The sequence below is a fragment of the Heliconius melpomene genome, chromosome 12 (assembly GCF_056956725.1).
Source record: "Heliconius melpomene rosina isolate 202511_hmr_F chromosome 12, ASM5695672v1, whole genome shotgun sequence".
Taxonomy (NCBI): domain Eukaryota; kingdom Metazoa; phylum Arthropoda; class Insecta; order Lepidoptera; family Nymphalidae; genus Heliconius; species Heliconius melpomene.
In genome coordinates this window covers 7,387,974-7,415,475 of record NC_140400.1, presented here as the reverse complement: position 1 = coordinate 7,415,475, position 27,502 = coordinate 7,387,974, and the positions used below count along the sequence as shown (strand labels likewise).

Genomic DNA, 27,502 nt, shown 5'->3' with positions numbered 1-27,502 from the left:
CACTTTACGTACGTACATACTATGTTGTCTGCCTAAGTGTATGAAGAATAATAAAAATATGTACTCATATAAATAACGTTAAGCTCATCATCAAAAAGGGGTTACTTTTCGCAAACCCTTTCATAATATAAAAGAAATAACACGAAACCCACAAAATCCACATAAATACTTTTAGCATTTTAACTAAAATAGCTGAAAATCTCCAGAATTTCGGGCTAAAATCTCACTTTTGATATTTTACCGTTCACGATATTGCTAGAAAATTATATGACGGTTTGTAAAATGTTGGCTCATTTTCAAGGATATTTTATGTGGTGAGTTTGGAAAATATTTTTGAAAATGTACCTTGGAAAGTTAGTTATTGAACCTGTAATAAATCGAAATTGAGCTATTGCAAACATCTAGTTTTCTTCATTTTTCCCATTTATGTGCTATCTTTACTTCTATTCTAGTACTAGTATTAAATATCTAAAGAATTTGTTTGGTTTAATACGGTAATCTCTGGAACTATTAGTACCTACTAAGTAGTTTCGATAGAAAAAGTATTTACGTGTTGAATATTCCGTTCATCAACGGAAGCTATAGGTTATATTAAATCACGTTAATCGTTTCGATGTATCCTTCCATATTCAGAATGTGACAAGTGTTAATTTTTTTCCACATGACAACGGATGCAAAGGCGCGCAAAAAGATATTTTTTATGTACGTACTGTGTGTTTGGAGGGGGTGCCCCAATTCCACGATTTATTTTTTATATTATTCTTATTTAAAGATAAAGAAGCCGGCATAGTCCCTAGCTGCAAATAACTTAAGATAAATCGCGGCGTTAAATTCCGCCATTTAACGCACAATGTCTTAAAATAGAGCGGAAAGTAGCGTAGGTAGGTGGGTGGTACGTAATTCAAAAATAATATTATTTCACAGACAGATTTAACCCGTTGGCGTATCGTATTCTTCTTAGCTGCGGGCTTATGCATTACAACAAGCGTCGCCTACGTATTATTTAGTACAGCTGACCGTCAAGAGTGGGACGACCCTGACTATCTGGATAAAAGGAAATCTGATCCAGGTTTGTAATTTTACTTGGATAGTTGCTATTTTATGAAACGAATAACAATTTAATGTAGCTTGATTTGAACCCGGGCCTCATGGAGGCTTTGGGCTTTAGGCGCTTTGACCACTAAGCTATACGATCTCGTGAAGCTACGTCGAAATTCTTCATTTAATAATAGTTTATTAATCAAGAAACGCTATAAGCTATTTCGGCTGTACTTGTCTGAACTACACACAGTTCTAACTTATTTCCATTTGCAGGCGAAACCACTAATAAAAGCAAATTTGTAATAAGTGTTTCTTTATTCTGATATTATTATTATTTTTATTTTGAATAATTACTCAAAATTTTGGAAATAAAGTACGTACATTTCACATTTCATATTATGTTTAATTATTTTTTTTTATTCTCTTACATATATGAGATTAAAAAAACAATAATTAATTAAACCAATCACCAAAAAATCTAATTAAAATTAATTATATTTTACAGAGGAAGTAAAACCAAGTCTAAGCCAAGAAAAAACTGCGGCAAAATAGCATGAATGCACAATACTTGAAGAAATTGTATATAAATGTATATGTGTTATAAATATATGTGTTAAAAAAAACTTGAAACTTTCCAATTGTGCCATTTTGAATGAAATTTCATGAGATTTTTAACCCTAGATGTTTTTTTTAAAACGCATGAAAAATGTTAATGGTGCAGGATTCGCCGCTTTCTAATTAGAATCACCTCTTGACGACTTCCAAGATGCGCAGGTTTGAATCTGGTTACGTTAAAATTTTTACAGATTTTCAAAAATTTTTTTTCCATTTTTAGTTTGTAATGACGCTTTAAAAATTGCTAACATACTAAATGGACTGATGTTGTTTGAATTCTACTTCATTTTTCAAAAAAATATTGAATTCCTGAAATATTTCTGGAATAGCAAAATTAAAAGCTTTTCATCAACATCTTGAAGGATAAAAAAAATTGTTCCAGCTCGAAAGAAAATGAAAAGACTATTATTTTGTTAACGTAAACTTAAGTTATTTGTGTTAAGGAATTTAAGAATTTGTCAAGGGTTTGTTTTTATTTTAATTTACTATAGTTTTTATGGTTAAAAGATAAAAATACAAACTGTTTGTTAATTTTTATTTCTTAGCTGTACGCTATATACTGTATATACTGCCAAATACTGTTACTGTTTCCTCAGGCGAAAAGAGCGTTAAAACACTCCGTTCCCAACGTTCCGCTCAATTTCCATGTTATAGATAGCATAGAATTTTATTAATATAATATTTTGTATAATATATAGGTAAACCGATTATTAAAAGAGTCTTTTTAACGTTCTTCTTATTTAAAACGCTTTTATTACTTCGACTTGTAACTATTTAACTATGTAAAACCTATGAAACTGAAGTTGATCCTTTATAATCATTTTATCAAGAAACTTGGCAGCTATCAGCGAGCTGATCTGATGATGAAGCTAGAACCTGAACCTGAACCAATCGACTTTTGAGTCATATAGTTCATTATAAAATTAAAGTAATTTCTAAATAAGCAAAGAAAACCTAATGAAATGACACTTCGTACTTCACATTATACACTACACACGAACAAAGACTCTATTTACATTATATTTTAAACTTAAACTAACAATTAGTAGACAAGAGATGGTAAATATTAGATTATTTGTTATATCTCGTTTAACTAACAGCCACGATATCGTTGCTCAGTTGAGACGTGTCTGTCTTCACGCGATGGTTTTATTATTTATTTATGTTAATAAAAAAAAAACTATATATTTATACATATATGTATGTATATATAAGACGATATAGATCAACTCAAAAATATTATGAATTTCGATTTATTTTTACTTCGTGTGTTCCCACACTCCCCAAAGAAACTAGATGAGAAATTTCAGCTTTCTACATCTAATAGTTTGATTGTATGGTCTGTCAGTCACTCAGTATGTAACAAAGAGGTTAATTTACAGAAAAATGTAGATAATTCCACAGTTCAGGTAGTCAAAAGCTTAGTCCTTAGGCTAAGGCTTATGCAATAAGGTTTTGCTTGACGCGAACAATGTAAAACGGAATACCTATATGTCACAATAAAAAGCCAGCCCACAATGAAATTTAAATACAAAAACTATTACGATTCCATAGATATGCATAGCATTTTCAAAAGGCCATTGTGACGCATTGGGGCAAGGTGTGAGGATAAACACAATGGTTACAGATTTTAATACTATACATTGAAATGATTATATTTATTTTTTTATTTCATATTGAGGCCAGTAGTGGCGCAGGGGCACAGAGTGTGACTGTAAACGTGACTGGTTCTGGGTTCCATCCCCACACGAGGAATTAAAATAATTACTAAAATTTATATTTCCATTTCTTCGCTCTGGTGTTGAGACAAACACGCAATGCTTCCAGAATTCGGTGGAAAGTGAGGAACGGAGTGTCTTAACACTAGGTTCCCTCTGTCTATCCTACTGGGAGCAGGATACAGCGTGAAGCTGATTTCTTATTAGATTTTTTTATTTCTCCGCCCTAGTAACACAAAAGGCGGGGTTTAATTTCACCGTTCAGTACGCTATATTTCGAATAGAAAGTGGAGAGTTGAGAATGGAGGTTGACAATATTTTTTGCCTACCCTGCTATGCGAAAACAAGTATATAAGACTTGAAAAAAAAACACAAGACGAGAAAAACCGATGACCTTTGGGGCAGGAAAACTCCCGAGAGGCAGCCACGAATCGGATAACATTCAGCAGGCAACGATCTGGTCAAGGCACTAGAAGGGGCTGGATGTGGGAAACACAGTAACGATTATCATCATAATTCTTGGGGCATGTTTGTTGAGCCGTGGACGTACAAACGACTAGGATAGTCATGTTGATGATGATGACAAAAAATTAAACGACTATTACCCTGAAATTACATTTGTTTGTAAAAATACATTCAAACAAGGCCAATAACACTGTCTGGAAATGTAATTTTAATATTTATTCTAATAATGACACTTATTTGTTTTTATTGACAGAGCAATAAAGTAGATTAGAAATGTACGTGACACTCTAATGTAAATATTCATTGCCTTTTATTATAAAGGCATAAAGATCAAAATTGCTCATTTAAAAATTATTACTTACTCGTGTAATAACACACATATTATAACGTATTTAAAAACTAGCAGTTTAATTCTATTTTACTTATTTAATATTTTTTTAAATATTTTTTTATGAGGCCAGTCGTGGCGCAGGGACTGAGACTGTAAAACCGACTGGATGTGGTTCTGCCTACCATGCTGTGTGAGCACTTTTTAAGCGCGCTTTTAGAGACATCGAATACTGAAAACCCAACTCCCCCTTTCTTTTACCAGACCTGGGAATTAATATATTTCAAATTCCTCTCATACTTCCAGTCAAACGCCATTATTATTAATGAACAAAGCTTAGAAAATTTCACAAACACAAATGCAAAAACCTATAAATAAATAACTATATATACAGTTTAATGTGTAATCAAGGATTTCTAAATAAACTAAACGACAGATAACGATAACGAAATCTTTTACTTGTTTCAATCTGTACGCACTATTTTTTGGCATTCTCTCGCTTATAATTGACTAAAACCATTTATTTTTCTTTGGAAAGTGATGATGATATCTATTTTAAAATGGACGTAGAGTTTATAAGAAATAAATATGAGGATAGCTACGATGGGGTTGTTACAAAAACAAGTGAGTTTAGATATTTTTTTGTTATAAACATTTTGACATGCATTCCTCGTCCTCCTCCTCCTCATTTTCGTTATGTGGAACTTAACACCGCTGTTTTATTTAACCAGTCTTTTAGAAGTTAGTTCAGTTATACATCATGTTCCTAACTGCGTCACGGCGATGTTCGTATTTAAAAAAAATATATAAAATTTAGATTTTTGCTTTTATAGGATGGTACATAATTTAAATTTTAATAAACAATTGCTTGTTTACTAATAAATAAATAGCACTATGATAAGACACCATCGTGATGCAGTAGTAATGTCCTTATCAAAACAACTACCTTCGGAGGTATTTTTTCTTAACATATTCGCTAAAAATAAAGCGCGAAAGTATTTTCTCCGTAAAACACGTTACGTCAGTGTCGAAAAATAAAAAAAAACAAAATGACATGTCACTAGTTTTTTGACACTTGATTACATTCATGTGTTCTCCTTGCAAGGTGAATTGGTAAACAAAGTAGTGCTCCAGCTTCAAATTCGGGACTCATTCCGTCCTCATTCCTCCTCCATTATTTGTTTCCCACTAGCTCCGTATGACTTAGCAAATGTGTGTTGACAGGAAACAATGGAGTTTCTTTACCACTGAACTCAATACTAACGATAGAAACATTACATTGATTAATGATTATATTTATGAATGCTTATAATGAATGTTTATAATTACTATTGATTGCGATATTAAGGCCAGCCGTGGCGCGGCGGTGAGTTTCGCCACTCAACACACAATGCTTCCAAAATTCAGTGGAAAGTGGGAAACAGAGTGTCCTAACATAAGGCTTTCTCTGTCTACCCTACTGTGTGCGGGATACAGCGTGAAGCTAATTGATTTTTATAATTACAAAAAATTTTTTTTTAGTTTTCTTATATGTAATTTTGCAGAATTCAAAATTGGTATACGCCATTTACAAATGGTGTATATGTTATTGTGTTCACTCGCCATTGGCATGATGAGGAGCAGCAACGTGGTCGCTATATTGTCAATATCTGATAAAACAAGGATTAATGATACTTACATTCAGGTAATTAACGCAAACTATTATTAAAAATAAATCAATAACAATAATTAATCAATAACGAAATTGTAGGAATGTTATGAAAATATCTTTAATCAGATATGTAAAGAACCAAGAAGAGAGAAAGTTCGGCTATAACGCCGTTCAAATTTATATTTTCTCTCTCTCTTAAGTCATTGTTAAGGACATTCATTGTAAATAATTATCACATTTTTTTTATTTTAGCTTGTGAGTTACAAGTATTCTCTCACTACTTAATAAAATTTATAAGCATTTTTGTTTAGAGGTGATTCGTGGCAAAAGGCACAGATAACATGCGAATGCGTGTAAGCGTTATAGGTTGTGGGTTCGATTCCCATGCGAGGAAATTAAATATTTATTATTTTCATTTCCTCATTCTGCTCAACAAAGCAATGCGCGACGTTGAGCAAAACCACTCAACACGCAATGCCTTAAGAATTTAGAGGAAAGTGGGGAACGGAAGTGTCTTAATGGGAACGAGGGTCTAGGTTAACACTAGGCTCCCAGGTTCCCTTTGCCTACGCTACGTGAAGCTAAAAATACATTGTATTCCTTTTGTTTTGTTTAAATGTCTATTCACCCACTTACTTAAAATTATAACAGCTTCTTTTGTCTCTAAAAGATTCCGCAGAAAGGGCTACTTAAAACCCACCTTTTTGTATATTTGTTTTGTATATGTATTTTTTATATAGGTGGCGTAAAAGTAAAATATAAAGTATATTTTTATATAAACTTATATTTCGAATTTATTTTGGTACATATGTAGATATCTTATATTATTTTTTTCACAATTTCTAGATACACAACTGGGATAAAAGAATCCAAGGAACGATATTCTCGTCATATTTTTTGGGATACGCATTGGTATTTTTGCCGGCTGAAATCTATTTAAAAACTTTAGGAGATAAGTTTGTCATAACTGCTATTCTACTAATTAATGGAGGACTCTCTGCTGCTATGCCGACAATTATTAATAAGGTATTAAGATAGAAAGATTATTGGGTTACATATATTAAAATAATATTATTTACTTCATGCCGTTGTAGCGCAGGGTTACAAGCGTGCGCTTGTAAACGTGACGGCGATGGGTTCGATTTCCACTACATTATATATATTCATTTCCTTGTTTTAGCACGAGACAAAGCGTGACGATTTTACTAAGTGCGTGAAACCGCACGTAAAAGCTATTGTATTAAAAAATCTGCTTCAGCAGGATAGGCAGAGGAAACCTAGTGTCAGGGATACTCAGTTCCCAATTTTCGGAACTCAACGCCACGCGTTGCCTTATCACCAGAGCGAAGAAATGAAAATATACATTGAAATTAATATTTCATTCTCTCGAGTGGGGATCGAACCCACAACCAGTCGCATTGTCACATACTTGTGCCTCTACGACTGTCCTCAAAATTTATTACTGGACTTGTATGTTATACAAAAAATCTAAAAATAGTCTTTTAAAATATCCTCTTTTTATAGGGTGGATGGATAGCGCTATGTAATGCAGAATTCATAATCGGCATGAGTCAGGTTTGTCTATCTCCAATCAATGAGCATCTTATTTCAAGCTGGCTGCCACCCAATGAGAGGAGAATTTGTGGTTCTATAATACAAGGAGGTAATCGTTTCTAGTGGGTTCAAATCTGGCACCGCTAAAATTTTTATACGTTATTTTATTAAATTATATAACTTTTATATACTTTTCTTAGTTTGGGATGTCGTCTTAAATAATTTATTTTTATTTTTTTAGGTATTCTTCTTGGCATCATTACAGCCTTTCCTGTGTCTGGTCTTCTCTCAAAAACTCAATTGGGGTGGGAACTTATATTCTATTCTCAAGCAATGATGACACTATCCCTAGCTACAATATGGGCTCTCCTCACTGCAGGCACTCCGGAGAGTCACCAAGCTGTCGGTGATTCTGAAAAGGATTTTATTAAACAAGCCTTATCATGTTATAAAAAGGTGCAAAGAAAAACAATATACATATATATATACAGGGTGTCCCAGGAGTCAACGATAAAACGAAACCAGGTAATAGACCAAGTCGTGACAGTTATGAGAAAAATATAAAAAAAATTCTTTGTCATGTATTTTTCATATTATATTAATTTTAAAAAATATCGCAAAAACCGACACCCTGTGATGGTTTTTCAAGTCCCAGGACTACAAATATTACTCTTTCTTCATTTTTTTTTCTGTAATGTAATCATGAGTAACCCTTCTGTGAATTACAGTTTAAGATTTAAACATACCTGCATCAGTTTTCAATAAAATGTGGTGTTTTTGCCAAACATTAAATTCAAAATATTTACTACACCCAACTTTAACCGACTGTACTATAAAAAAAATGTACTACACTGTGTTTGCAAGTAACATTAAAAGTTGGCGCATTTAATCTGGACTCCGAAATGGTACGACACTTGCTGGATTACTTCTTTGTTGAAGAGAGAAAAATCGAAATACACGATAATCGGGGTGATGTTCAGCTTTTTGGTATCTTTTCCGATACATTCTAGCTGCAGCATTTGCGTTACATAACCATTCTCCATGAATGAAATGCATATTGGCAATGTGTCAAAGACCGAGTATATGGCCTGCGAGACCCCGGACTCGAGCACTGACCTTATAAGTCCTGTGCCAGCCCCTAAGTCGGATAAGCGCTGCCTGGGCTAAGTGGCGGGAGGTCACTGGTGTGGTCTGTGATCGCAGGATACCGTCCAAACTCTTATCCATCTTATAGAGATCGTGATCGATGCCTCCAGACTCGTGTATGACGGATCCAAGGCACCCGAACTGGACGACCCAGGATAGGGGATGACCCAGGACTTATAAGGATAGTGCTCGAGTCCGGGGTCTCGCAGGCCATATACCCGAGTATATGGCCTGCGAGGCCCTATTGCCAATGTGTCAAAGACCGATCTTTGACACATTGGCAATATGCATTTCATTCATGGAGAATGGTTCTGTAACGCAAATGCTGCAGCTAGAATATATCGGAAAAGATACCAAAAAGCTGAACATCACCCCGATTATCGTGTATTTCGATTTTTCTCTCTTCAACAAAGAAGTAATCCAGTAAGTGTCGTACCATTTCGGAGTCCAGATTAAATACGCCAACTTTTAAAGTTACTTGCAAAAACAGTGTAGTACATTTTTTTATAGTACAGTCGGTTAAAGTTGGGTGTAGTAAATATTTTGAATTTAATGTTTGGCAAAAACACCACATTTTATTGAAAACTGATGCAGGTATGTTTAAATCTTAAACTGTAATTTACAGAAGGGTTCCTCATGATTACATTACAGAAAAAAAAAATGAAGAAAGAGTAATATTTGTAGTCCTGGGACTTGAAAAACCATCACAGGGTGTCGGTTTTTGCGATATTTTTTAAAATCAATATAATATGGAAAATACATGACAAAGATTTTTTTAATATTTTTTTCATAACTGTCATGACTTGGTCTATCACCTGGTTTCGTTTTATCGTTGACTCCTGGGACACCTTATATATTCCAAATTATCACTGATGATGTATGTATGTTGCCTCTATAACGACCAATACTAAAAACCAAATAAAATTAATATTTATGGGGACTTCTATATAACATGTGATTATTTTGCCGTTTTTATAGATATAAAGCCTTAGAGCGCGAGTCCGACTCGCACCTGGCCAATTTTTATTAAATATAAATTTATTTTGTTTCATTTTCATTTATAGAAAGAACTTAAAAATCCATGGCATCAAATACTCCGAACGAAGCAGTTTTGGGCGATCGCACTAACACATGCAGCGGCCAACGTCACATTTATTTTCTTTTTAGTCGAAATACCGTCATTCCTGCTCATAACACAATCTATCAGAATAGTAAGTTTCGTTCGCTTTAAAACAAATATTTAGATAATCATCACAAAATAAATAATCTTAAATTAAAAAAGCAATAAATAATAATAATTTCCTCGCTATAGTGACAATTCAAGACTTAATATAACACTCTGCCTTCCAAGCTACATGAAGGATACAGCGAGAAGCTAGAAAACAGTTGAAAACCTAAAATAATAAATCCAATTTTTATTGTAAATGATGAAATCATATATCTGAGTAATCTTTGGAAAAACTTGCAATTTGGAATAATTTGCAAGAACTAACAATGTCACGAACCCCAGTGGTCATTGGAGAACTGTTTGTTTTGACACTGAATTCCTCTGAGTACCGTTTAGGCTAATCAGGAAAAGACATGAAACTGCTAACACATAGAGATATCTTCTTATCTTCCTTAGATTACTTCTAAATCTTCCAATACTTATCTTTCTGTATGTAATAATAATAAAAACCGTTCTTATTTCAGAGTAGTTGGCTATCATCACTACCATTCATATGTCTGTGGTGTGTATACATACTTACGGCGTCACCTATCGAATTTGTAAACAACATTGGCCTTACTAGTTTATTATTTGACAGAAAATATTTTAGGAAAATTGTTAATGGGATAGGTAAGATATATATTTTAATTACGATTAGTTCCCCTTGTATCCAGCCAGCACTTTACAATGTAGGCAGAGATATTGCGTGCAGAGTGGTGCAACTCAACGACGCTCTCCGTTCTGTTACTAGAGCGAGAAAATGATAATAAAATTGTATTAAAATTATTATTCCCATAATAATCGAATAATAATTTTAATATAATTGTATTATCATTATCCTCCTTATCGAATCCTCCACGGCGACTTCTATTTTGATTATTTTATTAACCTCTATATATATGAATATAGAAATTGAAATAAGGAATTGTTTTAAATAAATACTAATAAAATCATATACTTTTGTATGGTAATATTTGGAAGACATAAAGAACTCACTTCCATTAAATTAAGGTACTGTTACATAATGTTATCGTAATACCATATAATCTACCTGTATGTCTGTTTCCAGCAACTTTTGGAATTGTAATAGGATTAATGATGCTCCCCAATTTCATTAATAACTGGAATCAATTAGGAATATTTGTGTTGATGGGCACGCTGGGTCTACTTGGTTTACAATTTTCAGGATTTTTGGTAAGTTTTCAAGTAATAGCGACATTGCATGTAAAGTGGAGAAACTCAACGTCAAGCTTTATCTTGTTATCGGAGTGAAAAAATAAAATTTTTCATTTCCTCTGCGGCCTCTAGAGCAACTTAATAGCCACAATATGTATACTATTTCATTTTTCACTGAGTGGCTGAACGACCAAATAAAAAACATAAAAGAAAAGTATGAAAATAGAACTTAACTGTATTCTGTGTCACTTCGAAGCCGTTCGTAAACAATAATTAAAAATAATAAATGTCTTTATATTTCTATGTAGATAAAATCATCATTCTTAGGCAGAAGGAACCTAGTGTTAAGACACTCCGTTTCCCACTTTCTACCAAATTCTGGAGCAATTGCATGCGGAGTGGCGGAACTTAACGCCGCACTTTGTTTCGAGACCAGAGCGAAGAAATTAATATATAAATTTAAATTAATATTTAATTTCCTCGAATGGGAATCGAATCCACAACCAGTCGCGTTTACAGCCGCACTTTGTGCCCCTGCGCCAGCTGGCCTCACAAGCGTATACTCGTAAGAACATCTAGGTTACTCGATAGGAAAATGGTTGAATTTGTATTTTGGGCAGATTACAAGAAGCATGAGTTCGAGTCCAGCTTCATTCAAATAATAATTATACTGTCTAGCTTTGAGACTAACTTGTCAATAAAATTTGTGTGTAAATATAGTGTCTTCGAAATCAATAAACAAAAATGTTTTATTTCAGGAAAATCACAAGGATATGACCCAAAATTTCTCAGGAACATTGCTAATAATGACGAGTGCTGTGGCTAATACTATAGGAGCTTTGGTACCATTATTCAGTGGGTTAGTGATTGGTGATGAAAGAGTGAGTATGTTATGGAAATCTAAATCAAACGCTTTACCTCGACACCAGAGCGAAGAAATGGAAATATCATCATCATCAAATCAGCCTATTCGGGTCCTCTGCTGGTCCTAAGCCTAATAATAATCCTATTCCTGTAATGGAAATTATAAATGTCAATAAATATTTCACTTTCTCGAGTGGGGATCGAACCCACAAACGTTGCGTAACAGTCACACCCTTATCAAGCAGCGCCACGATGGTTTTTAAATAATAAAGTCGATGTGTGAAATATTTTATTGTAGTGATTGGATTTTTGGGTTTTTTTAAAATATTTTTTCTTCGTATTGTAATCCACTCATAGTAGGATATCCAGGTAGGACTTAGTGTTCTGTACACTATGCCTACTCCTTTTCCTACTTTCCATCCAGTTTTCAAGACATTGTGTATGGGCTGGCGGAACACAAAACCGCCTTATCTTGAGTGGCAAAATTCAATGCCATGTTTTGTCTTCCACGAGCGAGGAAAATGAAAATAATTCTTTCTCTTGAGTGTGCATCGAACCCACAACCGTCACGTTTACAGTATTTTTTTTTAATATATGTTATTTTTTGTATTTTTCAGATAGATATCAATCGATGGAAAATAATTTTGTTCATGATTGCTTGTTTTTATATTGTATGCAATATAATATACAATGTGTTAAGTAGCAGCGAACGCCAGGAGTGGGATAGATGCGACATTATGAAGTTTGGTTATATAAACGGTTTGTTAATATTTTATTTGTTAAAGTTATAGGCCGACCTGAGCGGCGTTGAGTTCCACCACTCGACACGCATTGCCTTAAGAATTCAGCGGAAAACGTGGTACTGGTGTGTCTTAATAGAAACGAAGTGTTTTAACACTAGTTTCCCAGTACAATGTTATATGTGGGAAAACATGTAAAGCAACAACAACTACCACCAATGATTTCTTAGTGTCTCCGTAGACCGCCCTGGATTCTTGCAGGTTAAGCTGACAGTATCTTAATCTCTGGTGCGGAGGGATTGAGACTTCAAAGTTCAAAGATAAATTCCTAGAATGCTCCATGAGGCTATTAAAACATCCTAACTTCAATAGAGAAGACGATTGGAAACTATCTACCACCTGGGACCCACCTGTGATTCACTCTTGAAATCTTCGCTGTAAAACTTTCAAAACTTCGGACCTCCAAAATTGTATATCTATACTTAAATATAAGCGATTGATTCAGTTTAAGAGTTTAATATAAAAATAGTAAGAATCGGAAATTTACTTATTATTTTTGTTTACTTTCAGACGTTACAGGTTTAGAAATGGAGGAAATGAATCAAAATAAAAGGATAAGAAGAGGCACGGAAGAAGACACTTTGGTGTGAATCTAGTGATATGAAATATTTTGTACAGTTTTAATAATATTAAACACGTTTGAAAGCGTCAACTGCCTTTAATATATTTTTTAAATTTATATAAAAACTAGTGGACCCGAACGCGGCTACGCCCGCCTGAACTATACGAATAATGTTATTAACATGGCGGAATAAATTGCATGGCAAATTAATAAGTATTTTAATATCTATACTAATATAATAAAGCGGGAGAGTTTGTTTGTTTGTTTGTTTGTTTGTTTGTTTGAACGTTAAGATCTCTGGATCTATTGGATCGATTTACTTTGTTTTTGTTTTGTATGAAAGCTGCATTCTTCAGAAGTGCTATAGGCTATATAATATTACATTACACATATGTACTAATAAATTAAAATACTTTCTAATTTGACATGCAATTTATTCTGCCATGTCAATAACAACCGTCGTCGCTACGCGACCGCGTTCGTTACCTCGTCATTTTGATATTCATCATTTTAGCATTTCATCTAGATTGAAATTATATTTCTGTAGAAATTATATTCTTATATTTCAAGCAGGCGTAGCCGCGTCCGGGTCCGCTAGTATTGGTATATATCGGTAAATATTACAAATATGAGAAAAAAAAGTATCCTATGTTCATCCGGAGACCCTCAAGTATCTCTATATGAGTATTTTATCACAATTAAATTAGCGGTTTGGGCCTGATTGCGTAAAAGACAGACAGACAGACAGAGTTACTTTCGAATGTATAATATAGGTATGGATATATCATAATTTTGATTATTACCAAATATTTCTTTAGCGAGTGGCATTTCCCGCCCATCCTTCCATATAAACTTCATTACTTATAGATGAAAACAACTGAAATACACGTTCTACAAACCAAAATGCCAGTTACCAAACTTCATTATACAATTTAAATCTAGTTTTGAACGTTTCAAAATATTCCGAACTTTGGAAACGAGATGGGAATGTTAGTGAATTATTAAAGCTACCTGAATTCAGGGTATGATTATGCCTAAATGATCATCATGTAAATTAGCGGTTGCTCAATCAGCTCAGTTGGATTCAATTATGGCAGGTTTGAAATGTATGAATTTGTATGTAATATTGTTAGAAATACTTAATGTATTCAAGGTTAAGTAAATTGAAATTATCATTGGCAAGTTATCCAATACATACAATATATTTATTATACGTACGTACATGTGTATTATCTTTTTGTTTTTCAACATTTATCAGTTGTAACTTGTACTTTTTGAATCCTAGAATTGATACGGAATCCTTGGAGGGCGGTCCAATTCACTCTTAACCGGTATTTTTTTATTTAATGCCCTTAAATTTAATAGCTCTGAAGAATAAGGAACATAAACTCAAGTATGCAATAACGCCTAAAAGGAACAGAGGTGGGTAATAAAAAGGCTCTAATAAAAAAACATTTACAAAAAATCAACGCTTAACCCTCGTCTCGTTCTAGGGTTCAATTTGGAAATGAGGCGAGTAATGTAAATGACTCTAATTTAAGGATAGATCACAGTAATGAGTTGAATGGAACATTTTTCTGCTATAATTTAGGTTGAGAAATGGGGTTAAATGGAAGGAGTTAGATTAAGGGTGAAGGTTGAGAGATGGTTTTTTTACCTTCACACTGCATAAAACAGGGTAGGCAGAGGGATCCTGGGAATCTAGTGTAAAGACACTCAGTTCTCATTAAGATACTTCATTTCTCCATTTTCCGAAATGCATTCGAATTGAATTCTCGAGGCAGTACGGGTTGAGTGGTCGTCACTAGTCACTAGAAAAAAAAAATATTCAAATCCACAACCTGCTCTGCCTTGCCTGCCTTTTAGAAGTTTTACTAATTAATTTAGAAAATAACCTACTTGGAGAGAAAGCTTAGCATGAACAATACCAATATTTATTTAAGCCTTTATATTGCTCCACAGCCTCCGTTTCCTTCAGTATTATTCCCATAATAAACGATCCGTTAAAACACTACGTTCCCATAACAACATTGCCGTTCCTATTAGAACATTTCCACCGAATTCTTCAGGCATTATTGTTACCAGATCGAGGAAATGAAAATATTAAATATTTCATCCACCCGAGTGGGAATCGAACCCACAATCTGTCGGCCCCAATATGAAATAATAAATAATAAACCATATTAGATCCACATTAACAAGTTTATTCTTCGCTGTGTCTATGAATATTAATTTTTAGAATATTGAAATTTCAATCGGTGCTGCGAAGTTAATTACGCTTCCATTCGCAATTTGAATTTAAATTGAAAACTTTAAAAAACGAAAGCTCCATCGCTTTCGCTGTAAAATTGACCTCTTTTCAGGAAACGGTATACAAGAAAAAAAAATACGTGGAGTATACAAATTCAATTCTTGATTTATCCTACTAATGTTATTATGAACATTTGTGAGAAATTATGTTTGTTCCACTTTCAGACAAAAACTACTTAACATATTTAGATTCAATTTTACAATATTTTATTTATTTATTATTTTTATTTCCTCGACCTTGAGTTCTGCCACAATACACATGTATGTCTCCAGAATTCGGCAGAATGTAGAGAACGGAGTGTCTTAGCACTCGCATTCCCTGGGATATAGTGTGAAGCTAATATGTTTTTTTCTAATATTAATTTCTCTGGTAGACAAGTCGTGTTGTTTTCTTCTGCTACTTAGCACCAGATTTACTCTGCATATGCTGCAAGGTTCCCACTTCGTACCTCACAGAAATTAAAATAATTTCAATATAATACAACTAACGCGTACAAATATCGCGTATAACGTCAAATATTTCCCAACTGCGTCATACATTACATAGATTGATAATATTAAAATGAAATGTAAATATAGAAGTTAAGGTTACGAATCCAACTTCCTCGTAGATCGTACGTCTAGTTTTAGGAGAATATAATATTTGTTTAAGACTTTTGAATTTGTTAAGTACATACTGTTCTTGTTATAATATTAATTTTGCATTGGCCATGTGGTTAAGTTGGGTATGTGAGAAAACTTGGTGATTTAATATTCCGTCCGCGGAACTCTCTGCCGTTGGTTCACCTGGAGATATAGAATTTGAATTTGAATTTTTGCAATAAGGTCCTTAATTGTAAATGTCTCAGAAAAGTTTATCATTAAGACATACATAAGTATTTTTATTTTAGTAACAGTTTTGATTTTTACAGTTTTTATAATATACATTTTTGGAAACCCAACGTTACGTTAAAACCTACTTATTTCAATACACGCATAATACTCTGTGCATATTTGTTTAAATTGATAAAAGCTAGACATTTTATAAGTATCAGATAAAAGATTTTTTTTTACTGTCACTCGAAAGTGGATACATTTTGACTACTACATTTATATAAGTAACTACTGAATTCACAGTGTTTTGAATACATTGGAAAACCGGAGAACGGAAGTTCTTAACACTAAGTTTTCTCTGCCTACCCTGCTACATACGAGACAAAGCGCAGAAAAAATCAAATTGTAGAAAATAATATTTTAATTACTTCTTTAATATTACTATTATATTTGAAATCTGTTATTTTTGGAGTAAGTTCCAACATGGTTATCTATTTATATGTTTTTACTTTTCTAAAAAATATTTTAAATAATTGTATTTAGTACTTATCTCTTAATGAAATTTTTGTCTTGGAAGGCACCGACTTCAAATATAGCGGATTTTAAAAAGTAAAAAGGTGTTCATTTCAATTTAATTTTATTAATTATTTGAATGTAATCACCTTATATACTAAGGGATACTAAGGGGTTGTCTGGTTAAAATTAAAAAAAATAGTAATCTATATAATTAACTAAAAAACATAAAAAAATCTTCATCCCCTAAAATAACGTCTATCTAACTTTCGCCATTAAACAGCTAAAAACCTCGAGGGTAAAACTAATTTTCTGCTGAAGTACTTAGTCTTTGGTTCATTTGGCTTACCTTTACAGAACCTTAAATATATTTTGTCTAACAATTTTCAATGAAAATTCGGTTCTTTTTTGTTATAATTTTAGAATTTATATTTATGTACTATATTCTCTCTCTCTTCTCCTTTTCTTATTCAATATAATTATATCTATATAAGATTAATTATTCATCTAAAAAAAGATTTAAAAAAAATGTATCCCGAACACAGCAGGATAGGCAGAGGGAACCTAGTGTTAAGACACTCCGTTCTCCACTTTCTGCCAAATTCTGGACTCATTGCGTGTGGAGTGGCAGAACTCAACGCCGCGCTTTTCCTCGACACCAGAGCGAAGAAATAGAAATATAAACGTAAAAAAATATTTCACTTCCTCGAGTGGGGACCGAACCCACAACGGTCGAGTCCACGACGGCCTCTTATTTTTAACCGACTTCTGTAAGAAAAGGAGGTTATCAATTCGACTGTATTTTTTTTTTTATGTTTTTTTTTATGTTTAAATAACTTTTGACTGGGTGAACCGATTTTGATAATTTTTTTTTATTTGAAAGGTGAAGCTTCCCGAGTGACTTTTTAGTTCGTTGTTCTTTTTGTTAAAAAATAATTTATTAGCAAAATATATAGCGTATTGGGTGGCAGAACCCAACTCTATAGTATATCTATTTAGACAAAGGGAAACCTTTTGAATATAAACATTCCTTCAAATGGCAATCCAACTCGCACAATCAGAGAACTTCAACGAGCACACCGAACTATCCATGAAGCAATTTAGAAACTTGTATGACATTGCGGAACCCACGCTCTGTCAATAAGTTAATTGAAACCAGACGTACATATCTAGATTTAGAACATTCAGCGGAGACCCGTTTGCCAAATTGAACGTAAAAACCCTTTCGGCCGATGCCTCCAAAATCATTTCAACAGATGTCCCCTTATTGTTCATTGGTTTTGTCGGTTTGTTCATGCGAATATTTTGGTTAATTGAAGACAAATATATCGTACAAGTTGCCGCTTGAAATATATTAAATTTCCGTCTTGCTCGCTAACGTCATGGGAGAGTGAGAGTCGTCGTCGTTGAGAACCCCTTTTTTAGTGCCACAAATTAAAAAGATTCGATAATTTGAAAATATCTATAATGGTAAATATATCTGGCATCTATACATGTCCGAGAAAGATAGTTTCATTTCATTAAGTCATATTTTTTTTATTAATACTATACGTAACTAACTATTTTTATTTGTACAAATATGACGCAATTTTTTTTTATATTGCTAATTAGATTTAGAATACAAGTAGAACCAAGTGAAAATTGTAGATTTATTTAGTAAATTCGATTTGACCTTGCGACGGGTCTAAATGATCAGCATCTGATTTCTTGCTCCAATGAACCCACTTTATTGGTTGAATCTTCGAGTTTCAACATTATATTGTAAACTTATTGAATTTTAAATAAAGTTGTAGTTTTATTTAAAATTTGCATTTATTTGTTCCTGTCTCTTTTTTATATTTATACTAGCGGACGCGCGCACCTTCTCCTGCTTATGCACCCTTAGAGTTGAATTCTAATAAATCACGAAACACGTGTTCAATTAATTATATATCTATTTGTATATTAAATTGGAAATTGAATTCCCAAATAGCACCACAAAAGAGACAACGCCCTAAACGAATTTTATTAAAAATATTTGCGGTTTTTTCTATTGTAATCACTAAAACGATACTAAATGTACATAAATGACTTGGAATTTTACAACTCTTGGTAGCTTCTGTACAAAAATTGTTTATACTCACTGATATGTAACATATTTGATATTTAATAAGATTGTCTTGTTACGTCACTAGGACCTACAGCATTGAATAATATTTTTTATAGATGTGCCTTTTTATTAGATTTTCCGATTTATATTATTACATGTTTCATTTGAAATGTAAAAAAACGTGTTTTTCGATTTTTTTTTATTTTACCTACAGGTAAACGCAAAAGTTTTAAATAAAAAGTTATTTTTTCGCTTATTTACTATCATACAAGTTAGCTTGGATTAGACTAAGAAGCTAAGTAGTTTTAATCGTTATGGCATTTAATTTTAAGTTTTACTGGACACATTTTTGTTTTCTTTTATTTTCTTATATATAGAATGGTCTATTGTTCGAATTCCACCACTCACTCTCGAAAAAAAACATTTCAATATGGTTTTAAGAAATATGACCTTCATATGGAATTGAAGTGTTGCGTGAATAAAACCAAAGATGAAAATGTAGAAAACTAGAAAACTGACGCTGTTTAATTAATCGAAAATGAAATGCCACTTCTGTTTGTTATCTCAATAAATATAAAGTAAAAGTGTAAAATTTTTATTTTTTGATGATTCCTCGTCAGCTGTATAAGTGGTGCATTCACCACCAGAAAGTTAAATGATTAACATGAACTGACAGACTGAGCAAAATAAGAAGAATAGGGTCTTGCAGAACTTCTCCACTAAAAAAATTGAAGTGCAAATTAAAATGGCGGATGCGGAATACAAAAAACTTCCTATTGCAGAAAATGGACAGGATCAGAGTACGTATATATTATTGAAATTGTATTTAATATAAGTAAAATATAAATAATTCGTTATGAATCACTCTATTGGATTTAAAAGCACAATTATAATATTGTTATTGAAGTTTTCTCTGCTTTATTTATTAAAAAATACGGAACTCTAATAAAAAGATTTCGTAAATTTACAGTAAATCGTAATCATAATTACCATGAATAATATGTGTTAATCATAACATATTAAAACGTTAATCAACGTCTCTGAGCGCTTTAAATAATAATAATCACTCAAAAACTAATACAAAAATATATAATTTTAGATTCAGAAGAACCTGCCACATACGGCTATGGAGTGCGACATTTTCAAGCTGCTCTTGTATTCCTTTGCCTTACCTTAGGTTACGCTACTCGAGCTCACTTAGGTGTGACTATAGTTGCTATGATAGAGCCTACTATTAATATATCTCAAGTTAATAATACTGGAACTACTATAATATTAAAAGAAAATATTTCTTCTATAAGAGATGATAACGAAAATTTTACATTACCAAATATAACCTCTACAATAGATTATGAAGAGTCAAGTGGTATTTACAGGGTAAGTTGAGTATTTTGCTTACTGTTAACATATTAATATTATTTTTTTTCATTTCCTCGCTCTAGTAACGTGGCATAACTAGCGCGGCGTTAATATCCGCCACTCAACGGAAATGTCTCAATGCCAACCAATTGTCTTAACACTAGGTTTCCAGGCTCTCTCTACCAACCCTCTTATATGCGGACTGTAGCATGCATCTAAAAAATCTTTCCTATATGAGGAATAACATTTAAAAATCTTAATGATACCGCGTATATCATAAAAAATAATTACAATTCTTTTCCAGACATATGATTGGCCCAAATCAACTCAGGAAATGGTTCTTGGAGCGTTTTTCCTCGGCTATAGCGTCATGATGTTACCTATGGGCATCGTAAGCCAACGATGGGGTGGAAAGATACCCCTTCAAATTGCTATGGCATTAAATGCTGTGTTAAGTTTCTTCTCACCGTGGCTTATTGCTTGGGTGAGTAATTACTACTTACTTTCTTCATTTTATTGTTCTGGTAATAAGTTACAAGACATAGCGCGGCATTGAGTTTCGCTACTTAACACGGAATATTTCGATAATATAATTCGGCGAAAAGTAGGGAATGGAGTGTCATAACACCAGGTTCTCTCTGCCTACGTTGCAATATACGGGACACAGCGTGAAGCTGATAAAACTTTTATCAACAAGTTTATGAAGTGAGAAATAGTAAATAGAGAAATAGAGAAATAGTAAAGTTACCTTTTTTTATAAATAAAAATTAAAATGAATTAGTACACCAATAAAAATACTATAAAAAATGTTCTAACTTTATTTTCAGGGAAATTGGAAGGCACTATGTGTTATTCGAGTATTGCAAGGATGTTCTCAAGCTGGCCTTTACCCTGGGATTATGAGATTTGTTGCAAATTGGGTTCCTGTCAGTGAAAGAGCAAGTCTCTCCACTTATATATACACGGGTAAGGAGTTATACCTCATTTATACGTTTGTGAAGGCTTTCCGAGCTTCCTTAAACAACAACATGTAAGCTCACCGTTTGTCATGGGCTGTGATGGCTTGCAACCACTTATCGCTGAGCCGGTCCGGAACGATGTTTGTTTTTGCAACAGATCAAAAGGAGTTTGCGATGAACGCTTGGAACGTATGCGCTCACGAATTCATGCTAAACGGATGTGTTTTGCTATGTGATATTTTTATTTTAACAAAAATCAGGGAATAAAAATGCAACATTGTTCTTAATGAATTATTTCATTGTTAATTCAGAAAAATCGAAAATTCAAAGGTATATTAATAAATTAATACAAATTAATTTTAATATGCAAATTAGGTTTATGCAGCGAGCAAACACTAGTACGGGGCGTCTGTGGGGACGCCCTATCTGTGCGTTTCCTATCTCTGCTGTAGGTCTAACAAGGGTCGTTTCGAGTAAGCCTTTTATCGTATCCTCTTTAGGGAACCAATTCCGAAAAAACTTCCCTAGAAAATGTATATTAATAATAATCCCTCGAGTTAGAATCAAATATACACCCGTCGAGCTTACGGTCAGATACTGTAAAAATATAAAAGACTAGCGGACGCGCGCAGCTTCGCTTGCGTATTTAGGGATGAATTCTAATAAACCACGAAATATGTGTTCAATGAAATATTTTTAAGAGTCTAAATTTCAAATTTTATAAAAATCGGTGGCGATTTAAACATTTTACCAAACAAACTTTCAACCCCTTTTTGGCACCCTTAGGGGGTAAATTCTAAAAAACCGGGAAACACGTGTTCAATTAAATATTTTTAAGAGTCTGAATTTACAATTTTATAAAAATCGGTGCAGATTTAATTTTTTTTCCTTACAAACTTTGAAACCCTATTTCAACCCTTTAGGGTTAAAATTTTTCAAAATCCCTTCTTAGTGGATGTCCAGATTACGAAAGTAAACATCTGTTCAAATTCCACGTTTCTACGCACAGCGGTTACGGCTGTGCGTGCGTCTTACCTCAGTCAGTGAGGACAAGTCCTTTTATATATATAGATAGATAAATGGTAACTTACTTTTTGTGTTCTTACAGGTTCTGGGATCGGCTCGATATTAGGCTTCCAATTAGCAGGAATTCTGGGATTTAGTCGATATGGATGGCCATCTTCATTTTGGGTACTTGGAGTTCTTTGTTTTGTCACTTTCATCCTGTTCACAGTTTTTGGAACGACAACGCCTAAGGAGAACAAGTTTATATCCAAAGCGGAGAGCAATTTTATTATGGGAAAAATCAAAACTGAAATTACACATGTAAGTATACATACTTTTAAGAAGTTACTTGTATAGATATTAAGAAATAAAGAATTTAGAAATAAAGGCGCCATAATAGCGCATAGGACCAAAGTTAAGTTCCATCACTCTCTCAGTATTTCAAATGGAAGCAGGAAGAGTTTTGACATCAATTTGAGATTTGATTACTCGTATTTATTTTTTCATTATATTTTCTTGCATTATTTTCTCTCTGTTTCAGCAGAAACCTGGAGTTCCCTGGAAAGCGATACTTATGTCGGTACCAGCGTGGGCGACTTTCATTACGCACAGCACCAACGCGTTGTGCTTCGTGTTCCTTTTTATACAAGTGCCTACTTATATGAGTGCTATATTGCATGTAAATATACTCGATGTAAGTAAAACGTTAGTTTTAAAAATATAGCCTCCAAAGAGGTACAAACCAGTAAAAAGGAACCTAATAGTTGTGGCATTTCCTATATCTATGTGGTAGCGGCGCAGCAGCACAAAGTCTGACTGTAAAGGCGACGAATGGGACGGGGGACGAATCCCCGTCGTTCACCCTCGGGGTCCCCCTGAGGGTGAACGAATTATTCTTATTTGCTCGTTCTGGCAAGATGTCGATGCCGCCTGATGTTAAGTTCTGAAATTGTGTGTTGCGTGGGGAACGCAGTGAGACGCTAAAAATATATATTATTTTTATTTCAGAGTGGTATATTATCATCTTTACCTTATATAGCGGCTTTCTTCTCAGCGATTGCTTTTGGTTTCTTTTCGGATTTTTTCACAAACAGAAAACTTATTAGCTTAAGAAATGCAAGGAGATTGTCCAATTCAATCGGTGAGTATTTCCATCATTTAAATTAGGTAACTGTCACTAAAAAAACAGTTTCACACTTTTTTAACATTTATAGCTGTTATAGCGTACCTGGGAAATAAACACAATTAATTTCTTCGAGTGCAAATCAAAACCACAAACATATAATTTACATTCAGTCGTTTTGCCGCTGTGCTACGATGACCTTCTAAATTTAAACTACAATTATTGGGTAGTTTTAAAACATGATATGGCATCCTGCCATCAGTTGGTATGATTCAAGAAAAAAAAATGTTTTTCATAAATAATTTCATTTTCCCGCACTGGCTATATAAGGATTTTGAGTGTGCCACACTAAGTTTTCTTTGCTCTAAATACAAAAATAATATTTTTTGTTCCAGCTTGCGTCATACCAGGATTATGTCTGGCATTGGTGTCGTACACACAAGACATTGCTCTAGCTGTAGTGTGCTTCATAGTGTCTATGACCGCCAATGCTGCTTTACACACTGGTTGGATGGTGAGAATAGTACTTTTTTAGTATTACGCTTTTTCTTGCACATATCAGGGTAGGCAGGGAAAACCTGCATATCTAGTGCTGAGATACTCCGTTCTCCACATAATTCAAAACTTTTGGAACAAGGTGTGGCGGAACTCAACGACCCACTTTGTCTTCTTTACCATAGCAAGAAAATGAATGATTATTTATTTATTAACTACCTGTCAAATAAAATAAAGAACATATTATTATTAATTTATTAAGATAAACAAGGGTTATAAATTCAATTGTTGTCAATTATTACACAGATTTACGCTCTAATAATATAATATTTTATTAAAAATATTAATAAATTTATTTATTTTCAGGTCAATTACGTAGATCTTTCGCCAAATTATAACGGAGCTCTAATGGCGACTGGCAACACTTTAACTGGCGTTCTCACATTAATACTACCTATGGTAGTATCATATACAGTTACCGATGTAGTAAGTATTTATCTAGGCAAGTTAAACAGCATACACGTTGGTGGAACAGTTGGACACTGTTTTACTAAACAATGGCCTCTATTACATCCATCCATCAGCCTTTTAAGGTCCACTGCTGGACATAGGCCTCCCCCAATGCTCGCCACTCCGTCCGGTCCTGCGCCTTTTGAATCCAGCGGGTTTCCGCTGTATTACATATGTATATATAAAAAAAATACCTTCAAGCTGTACTTTACGTAAAGTATAATAGACAGGTAACCTAGTTTTAAGACAACCCATTCCACATTTTTTTGAGATCGCGAAACTCAACGCCGCATTTTGCTTCCTTATCACAACGAGAAAATAAAAAAGAAAAGCAAATCAAAATAAAATAATTAACACTAAATTTCCTCTGCCTGCGTGAAGCTGTTTTTTTTATTTAATTTTGTTTATACTATAACTAGCGGATGCGCGTAGCTTCGCCTGCTTATTTGCATCCTTAGGGGTGAATTATAATAACCATGAAACACGCGCAGAGTCTAAATTTCAATATAAAAGTGTAAGTCTCAATTTCAGTCTTTATTTCAGACAAATATATTTCAATGGAGGATCGTTATGACGGTGATGGCCGCCATGACAATTATATGCAATCTCATATTCGTTATATTCATGTCAGCAGATGTACAGCCCTGGAATGAACCTGAAAGCTTAAATTCTAGTAAATATTAATTTATTGTTTTTTTTCTATTTTGTCACAGATAATATTTAAAGTAACTCTAATGACAAAATTAATTAGGAAAGTTCATTAATATATAAGAAGCCAGTAGTGGCGCAGTGGCACAGTCGTATTACTATAAATGTGACAGGTGATGAGTTCGATTCCTACTCTAGAAAATGGAATTATTTAATATTTTCATTACCCTGCTATGTGTATCTGTCCAAAAAAAAAATAGTGGATAGAGACAGAGACTTGACTGTAAACACGATAGTTGTAGGTTCAATTTTGCCTCTCCTGAAACTATTTTTTTAGCTTATAAAAGGCGGAAAAGAAATTAAGGTTGGCTTATTCCGGCGAACACTTTAAATTTTTCACAGCAGCCTATAATTGTAAATGAAATGGTTCTCGGATGTATGATTATATTTTTTTATTCCTCCTTCTAGTGGACAAAGCGCAGAGTTTTCTCCACACGCAATATCTCGAAAGAGTGGAGACTTCTGTTTTGCATCACACTACATCTGGTTTAATTACAATTATTCTATAAACATGTTACAATTATTCTTAATCATTATTTCCATTTTAGTGCCAGAATCAATCAAATTAAGACCTGAAAAACAATCTCAAGAAACGGAAATTGTGAAAAACTAGCTTACACTTGTTTGTTTTTTATTAAAGTACATTATTATATACAAATTTGTCCTTTATTTTTTGATAATGTTAAGAAGAGAAGAAACTGCTCAGCCCTCTACAGGTTTATCGTGCAGCTACCCATCGACTTACAGGAACGAGGTTATCGAATATCTAGAAGAGAACGTACGTGATGTAACTCGATCGACGGATAAATATTTGGATTTATAAGTGAAATAAAAAAATACAACCTAACTGTTGGGTCTGGATGTTTTTTTTTGTATACATTACGGAACTAAACGCTAAAGCAAAGAAATGAAAATAATAATAAATACAGTCACACAAAAAAATAAAAGCTTTTAATAAAAATTGCTTTAGAAAGTAATCGCTAATGAAATTTTATAGTTGTAGCTACAAAATTCAATTCTAACTTATTTTTACCGCAAACCAAGAAATAATATCTTTGAAATTTTGTGGAATAAAATGTTTATTAAACATACAATATTGCACTAACTTTACTTAAATATTAGTTTAACTGAAATTTATTTTATCCTAGTTTTATATTTGATTAGTTTTAACTGCGACTTTGGCCCTGTAGTCAAATGAGAATGAAAGTATATGATGAGTTTTGTAGTTGAATAAAAACTCTGACTGCAAATCATTGAGTTCATCATCATCATCATCATAATCGACAGCCATCAGTTATCCACTGTTGGACATAGGCCTTCCCAATTCTCGCCACCACACTCGATCTTCAGCTCTTCTTCTAATCATAGAGTTACATTGAAGTAATTAAAGCTATATTATTTTATATTATCACCTTCCTCAATAAATAGATTATCCAACACTATAAAATTTTTTGAATTCAAAGTAGTAAAACCAGTTCCTGAAATTAAAGTAAAGGCAGAAGACCGATTATTTTTTAAACATCAGGTTAATGCTGTTAGCCCTAACAGCGGCACCGGTTATATGATACCGGTATATATTATGGATTTATTCTAAAAAAAAGGAATTTTAGTTTCCAATTTTGTGGAAAAATATACATATACTAGTTTCAGCATATTATGTGCTTAGAAGCCTAAATTGATTATCATATTAAAATATTATGCAAATTGACATGAAATTGATGAAATTATCCTTTTTGAAGTCGGTTGATAAAACAATATATACATTTATTACATAAGATAATAAATATTATTAACATATTAGAACGTGTCCAGTCAAGTCGAAGCATTATACATATTTCCCACCCGAGGGTATTGTATGGAAAATGCATGAGACTAGCTGCAGGGGTTTAGAATTTCATACAACGTTGAATTTACTTTATTGAATAAATGTATATAGATATTCTTCCTACTAGGCTAGTAGTAAGATTATACTACATATATCTATATTACAAATGTGAAAGTTTGTGAGGATGGACGTTCGTTCCATTTTCACACAACAAACGAACGAACTACAGAGCGAATGTATAAAATTTTACAGTATTTATAGCTTCACGCTGTGTCCCGTACACAGCAGGATAGGGAGAGGGAACCCGGGAACCTAGTGTCCATTTCCCACTTTCCGCCGAATTCTAGAGGATTGGACGTTATGTGGTAAAAGCCAACGCCAACGGATTTTATAAGCCTTCACCAAAATTCGAGTCACTGCGTATTGCGGGCTCAGTTGCAACTCGAACGCCACAGTTTGTTTTACAGGAGCAAAAAATTCAAATAAAATTATAAGAAAAGAAGTTTATGATATCAACCATTATTTATACATAATAATAATAATACTACATAATAATTTTATATATTATACAAGTATTTATAATATAATTTATTAACATTAATTAACAATTTATTTATTTATTTTTTTTTTTTTTTTTTTCATTTATTTATGTACCACACGTGATAG

General features: G+C 33.2%; 3 protein-coding genes across 3 annotated transcripts in view; all 3 read left to right on the top strand.

The window, feature by feature from the left end:
- LOC146533700 (uncharacterized) overlaps positions 1-2,371 on the top strand; it is a 28,665-nt gene extending 26,294 nt beyond the window's left edge. Inside the window, exons 22-23 of the mRNA XM_085193935.1 lie at positions 925-1,069; positions 1,547-2,371. Coding sequence (XP_085050061.1) covers positions 925-1,069; positions 1,547-1,593 — 192 coding nt within the window. The 3' untranslated portion in view covers positions 1,594-2,371. The remainder of the gene's footprint in view (positions 1-924; positions 1,070-1,546) is intronic.
- A 2,206-nt stretch (positions 2,372-4,577) lies between these two features.
- On the top strand, positions 4,578-13,213 carry LOC146533699 (putative inorganic phosphate cotransporter). The gene is made up of 11 exons (XM_085193933.1): positions 4,578-4,791; positions 5,712-5,851; positions 6,665-6,844; positions 7,343-7,481; positions 7,614-7,828; positions 9,583-9,729; positions 10,211-10,355; positions 10,795-10,919; positions 11,660-11,782; positions 12,383-12,524; positions 13,076-13,213. Exons 1-11 carry the CDS (start codon positions 4,728-4,730, stop codon positions 13,153-13,155), a joined length of 1,500 nt encoding a protein of 499 aa, XP_085050059.1. The 5' UTR covers positions 4,578-4,727; the 3' UTR covers positions 13,156-13,213.
- Positions 13,214-19,518: 6,305 nt separating this feature from the next.
- Positions 19,519-25,624, top strand: LOC146533698 (putative inorganic phosphate cotransporter). The gene is made up of 11 exons (XM_085193784.1): positions 19,519-19,652; positions 19,952-20,229; positions 20,516-20,695; positions 21,039-21,177; positions 22,279-22,496; positions 22,720-22,869; positions 23,184-23,316; positions 23,694-23,812; positions 24,160-24,279; positions 24,847-24,976; positions 25,560-25,624. Exons 1-11 carry the CDS (start codon positions 19,598-19,600, stop codon positions 25,622-25,624), a joined length of 1,587 nt encoding a protein of 528 aa, XP_085049910.1. The 5' UTR covers positions 19,519-19,597.
- Positions 25,625-27,502: the final 1,878 nt, after the last annotated feature.

Excerpts from the sequence above, each read along its gene's own strand:
- LOC146533699 (XM_085193933.1), top strand. The coding sequence starts at position 4,728 with ATGGACGTAGAGTTTATAAGAAATAAATATGAGGATAGCTACGATGGG. Across the intron at positions 7,482-7,613 it reads TGGTTCTATAATACAAGGAG|GTATTCTTCTTGGCATCATT; the intron begins GTAATCGTTTCT and ends TTATTTTTTTAG. Across the intron at positions 9,730-10,210 it reads TAACACAATCTATCAGAATA|AGTAGTTGGCTATCATCACT; the intron begins GTAAGTTTCGTT and ends TTCTTATTTCAG.
- LOC146533698 (XM_085193784.1), top strand. The coding sequence starts at position 19,598 with ATGGCGGATGCGGAATACAAAAAACTTCCTATTGCAGAAAATGGACAG. Across the intron at positions 23,813-24,159 it reads CTTTACACACTGGTTGGATG|GTCAATTACGTAGATCTTTC; the intron begins GTGAGAATAGTA and ends ATTTATTTTCAG. Across the intron at positions 24,977-25,559 it reads ACCTGAAAGCTTAAATTCTA|TGCCAGAATCAATCAAATTA; the intron begins GTAAATATTAAT and ends TTTCCATTTTAG.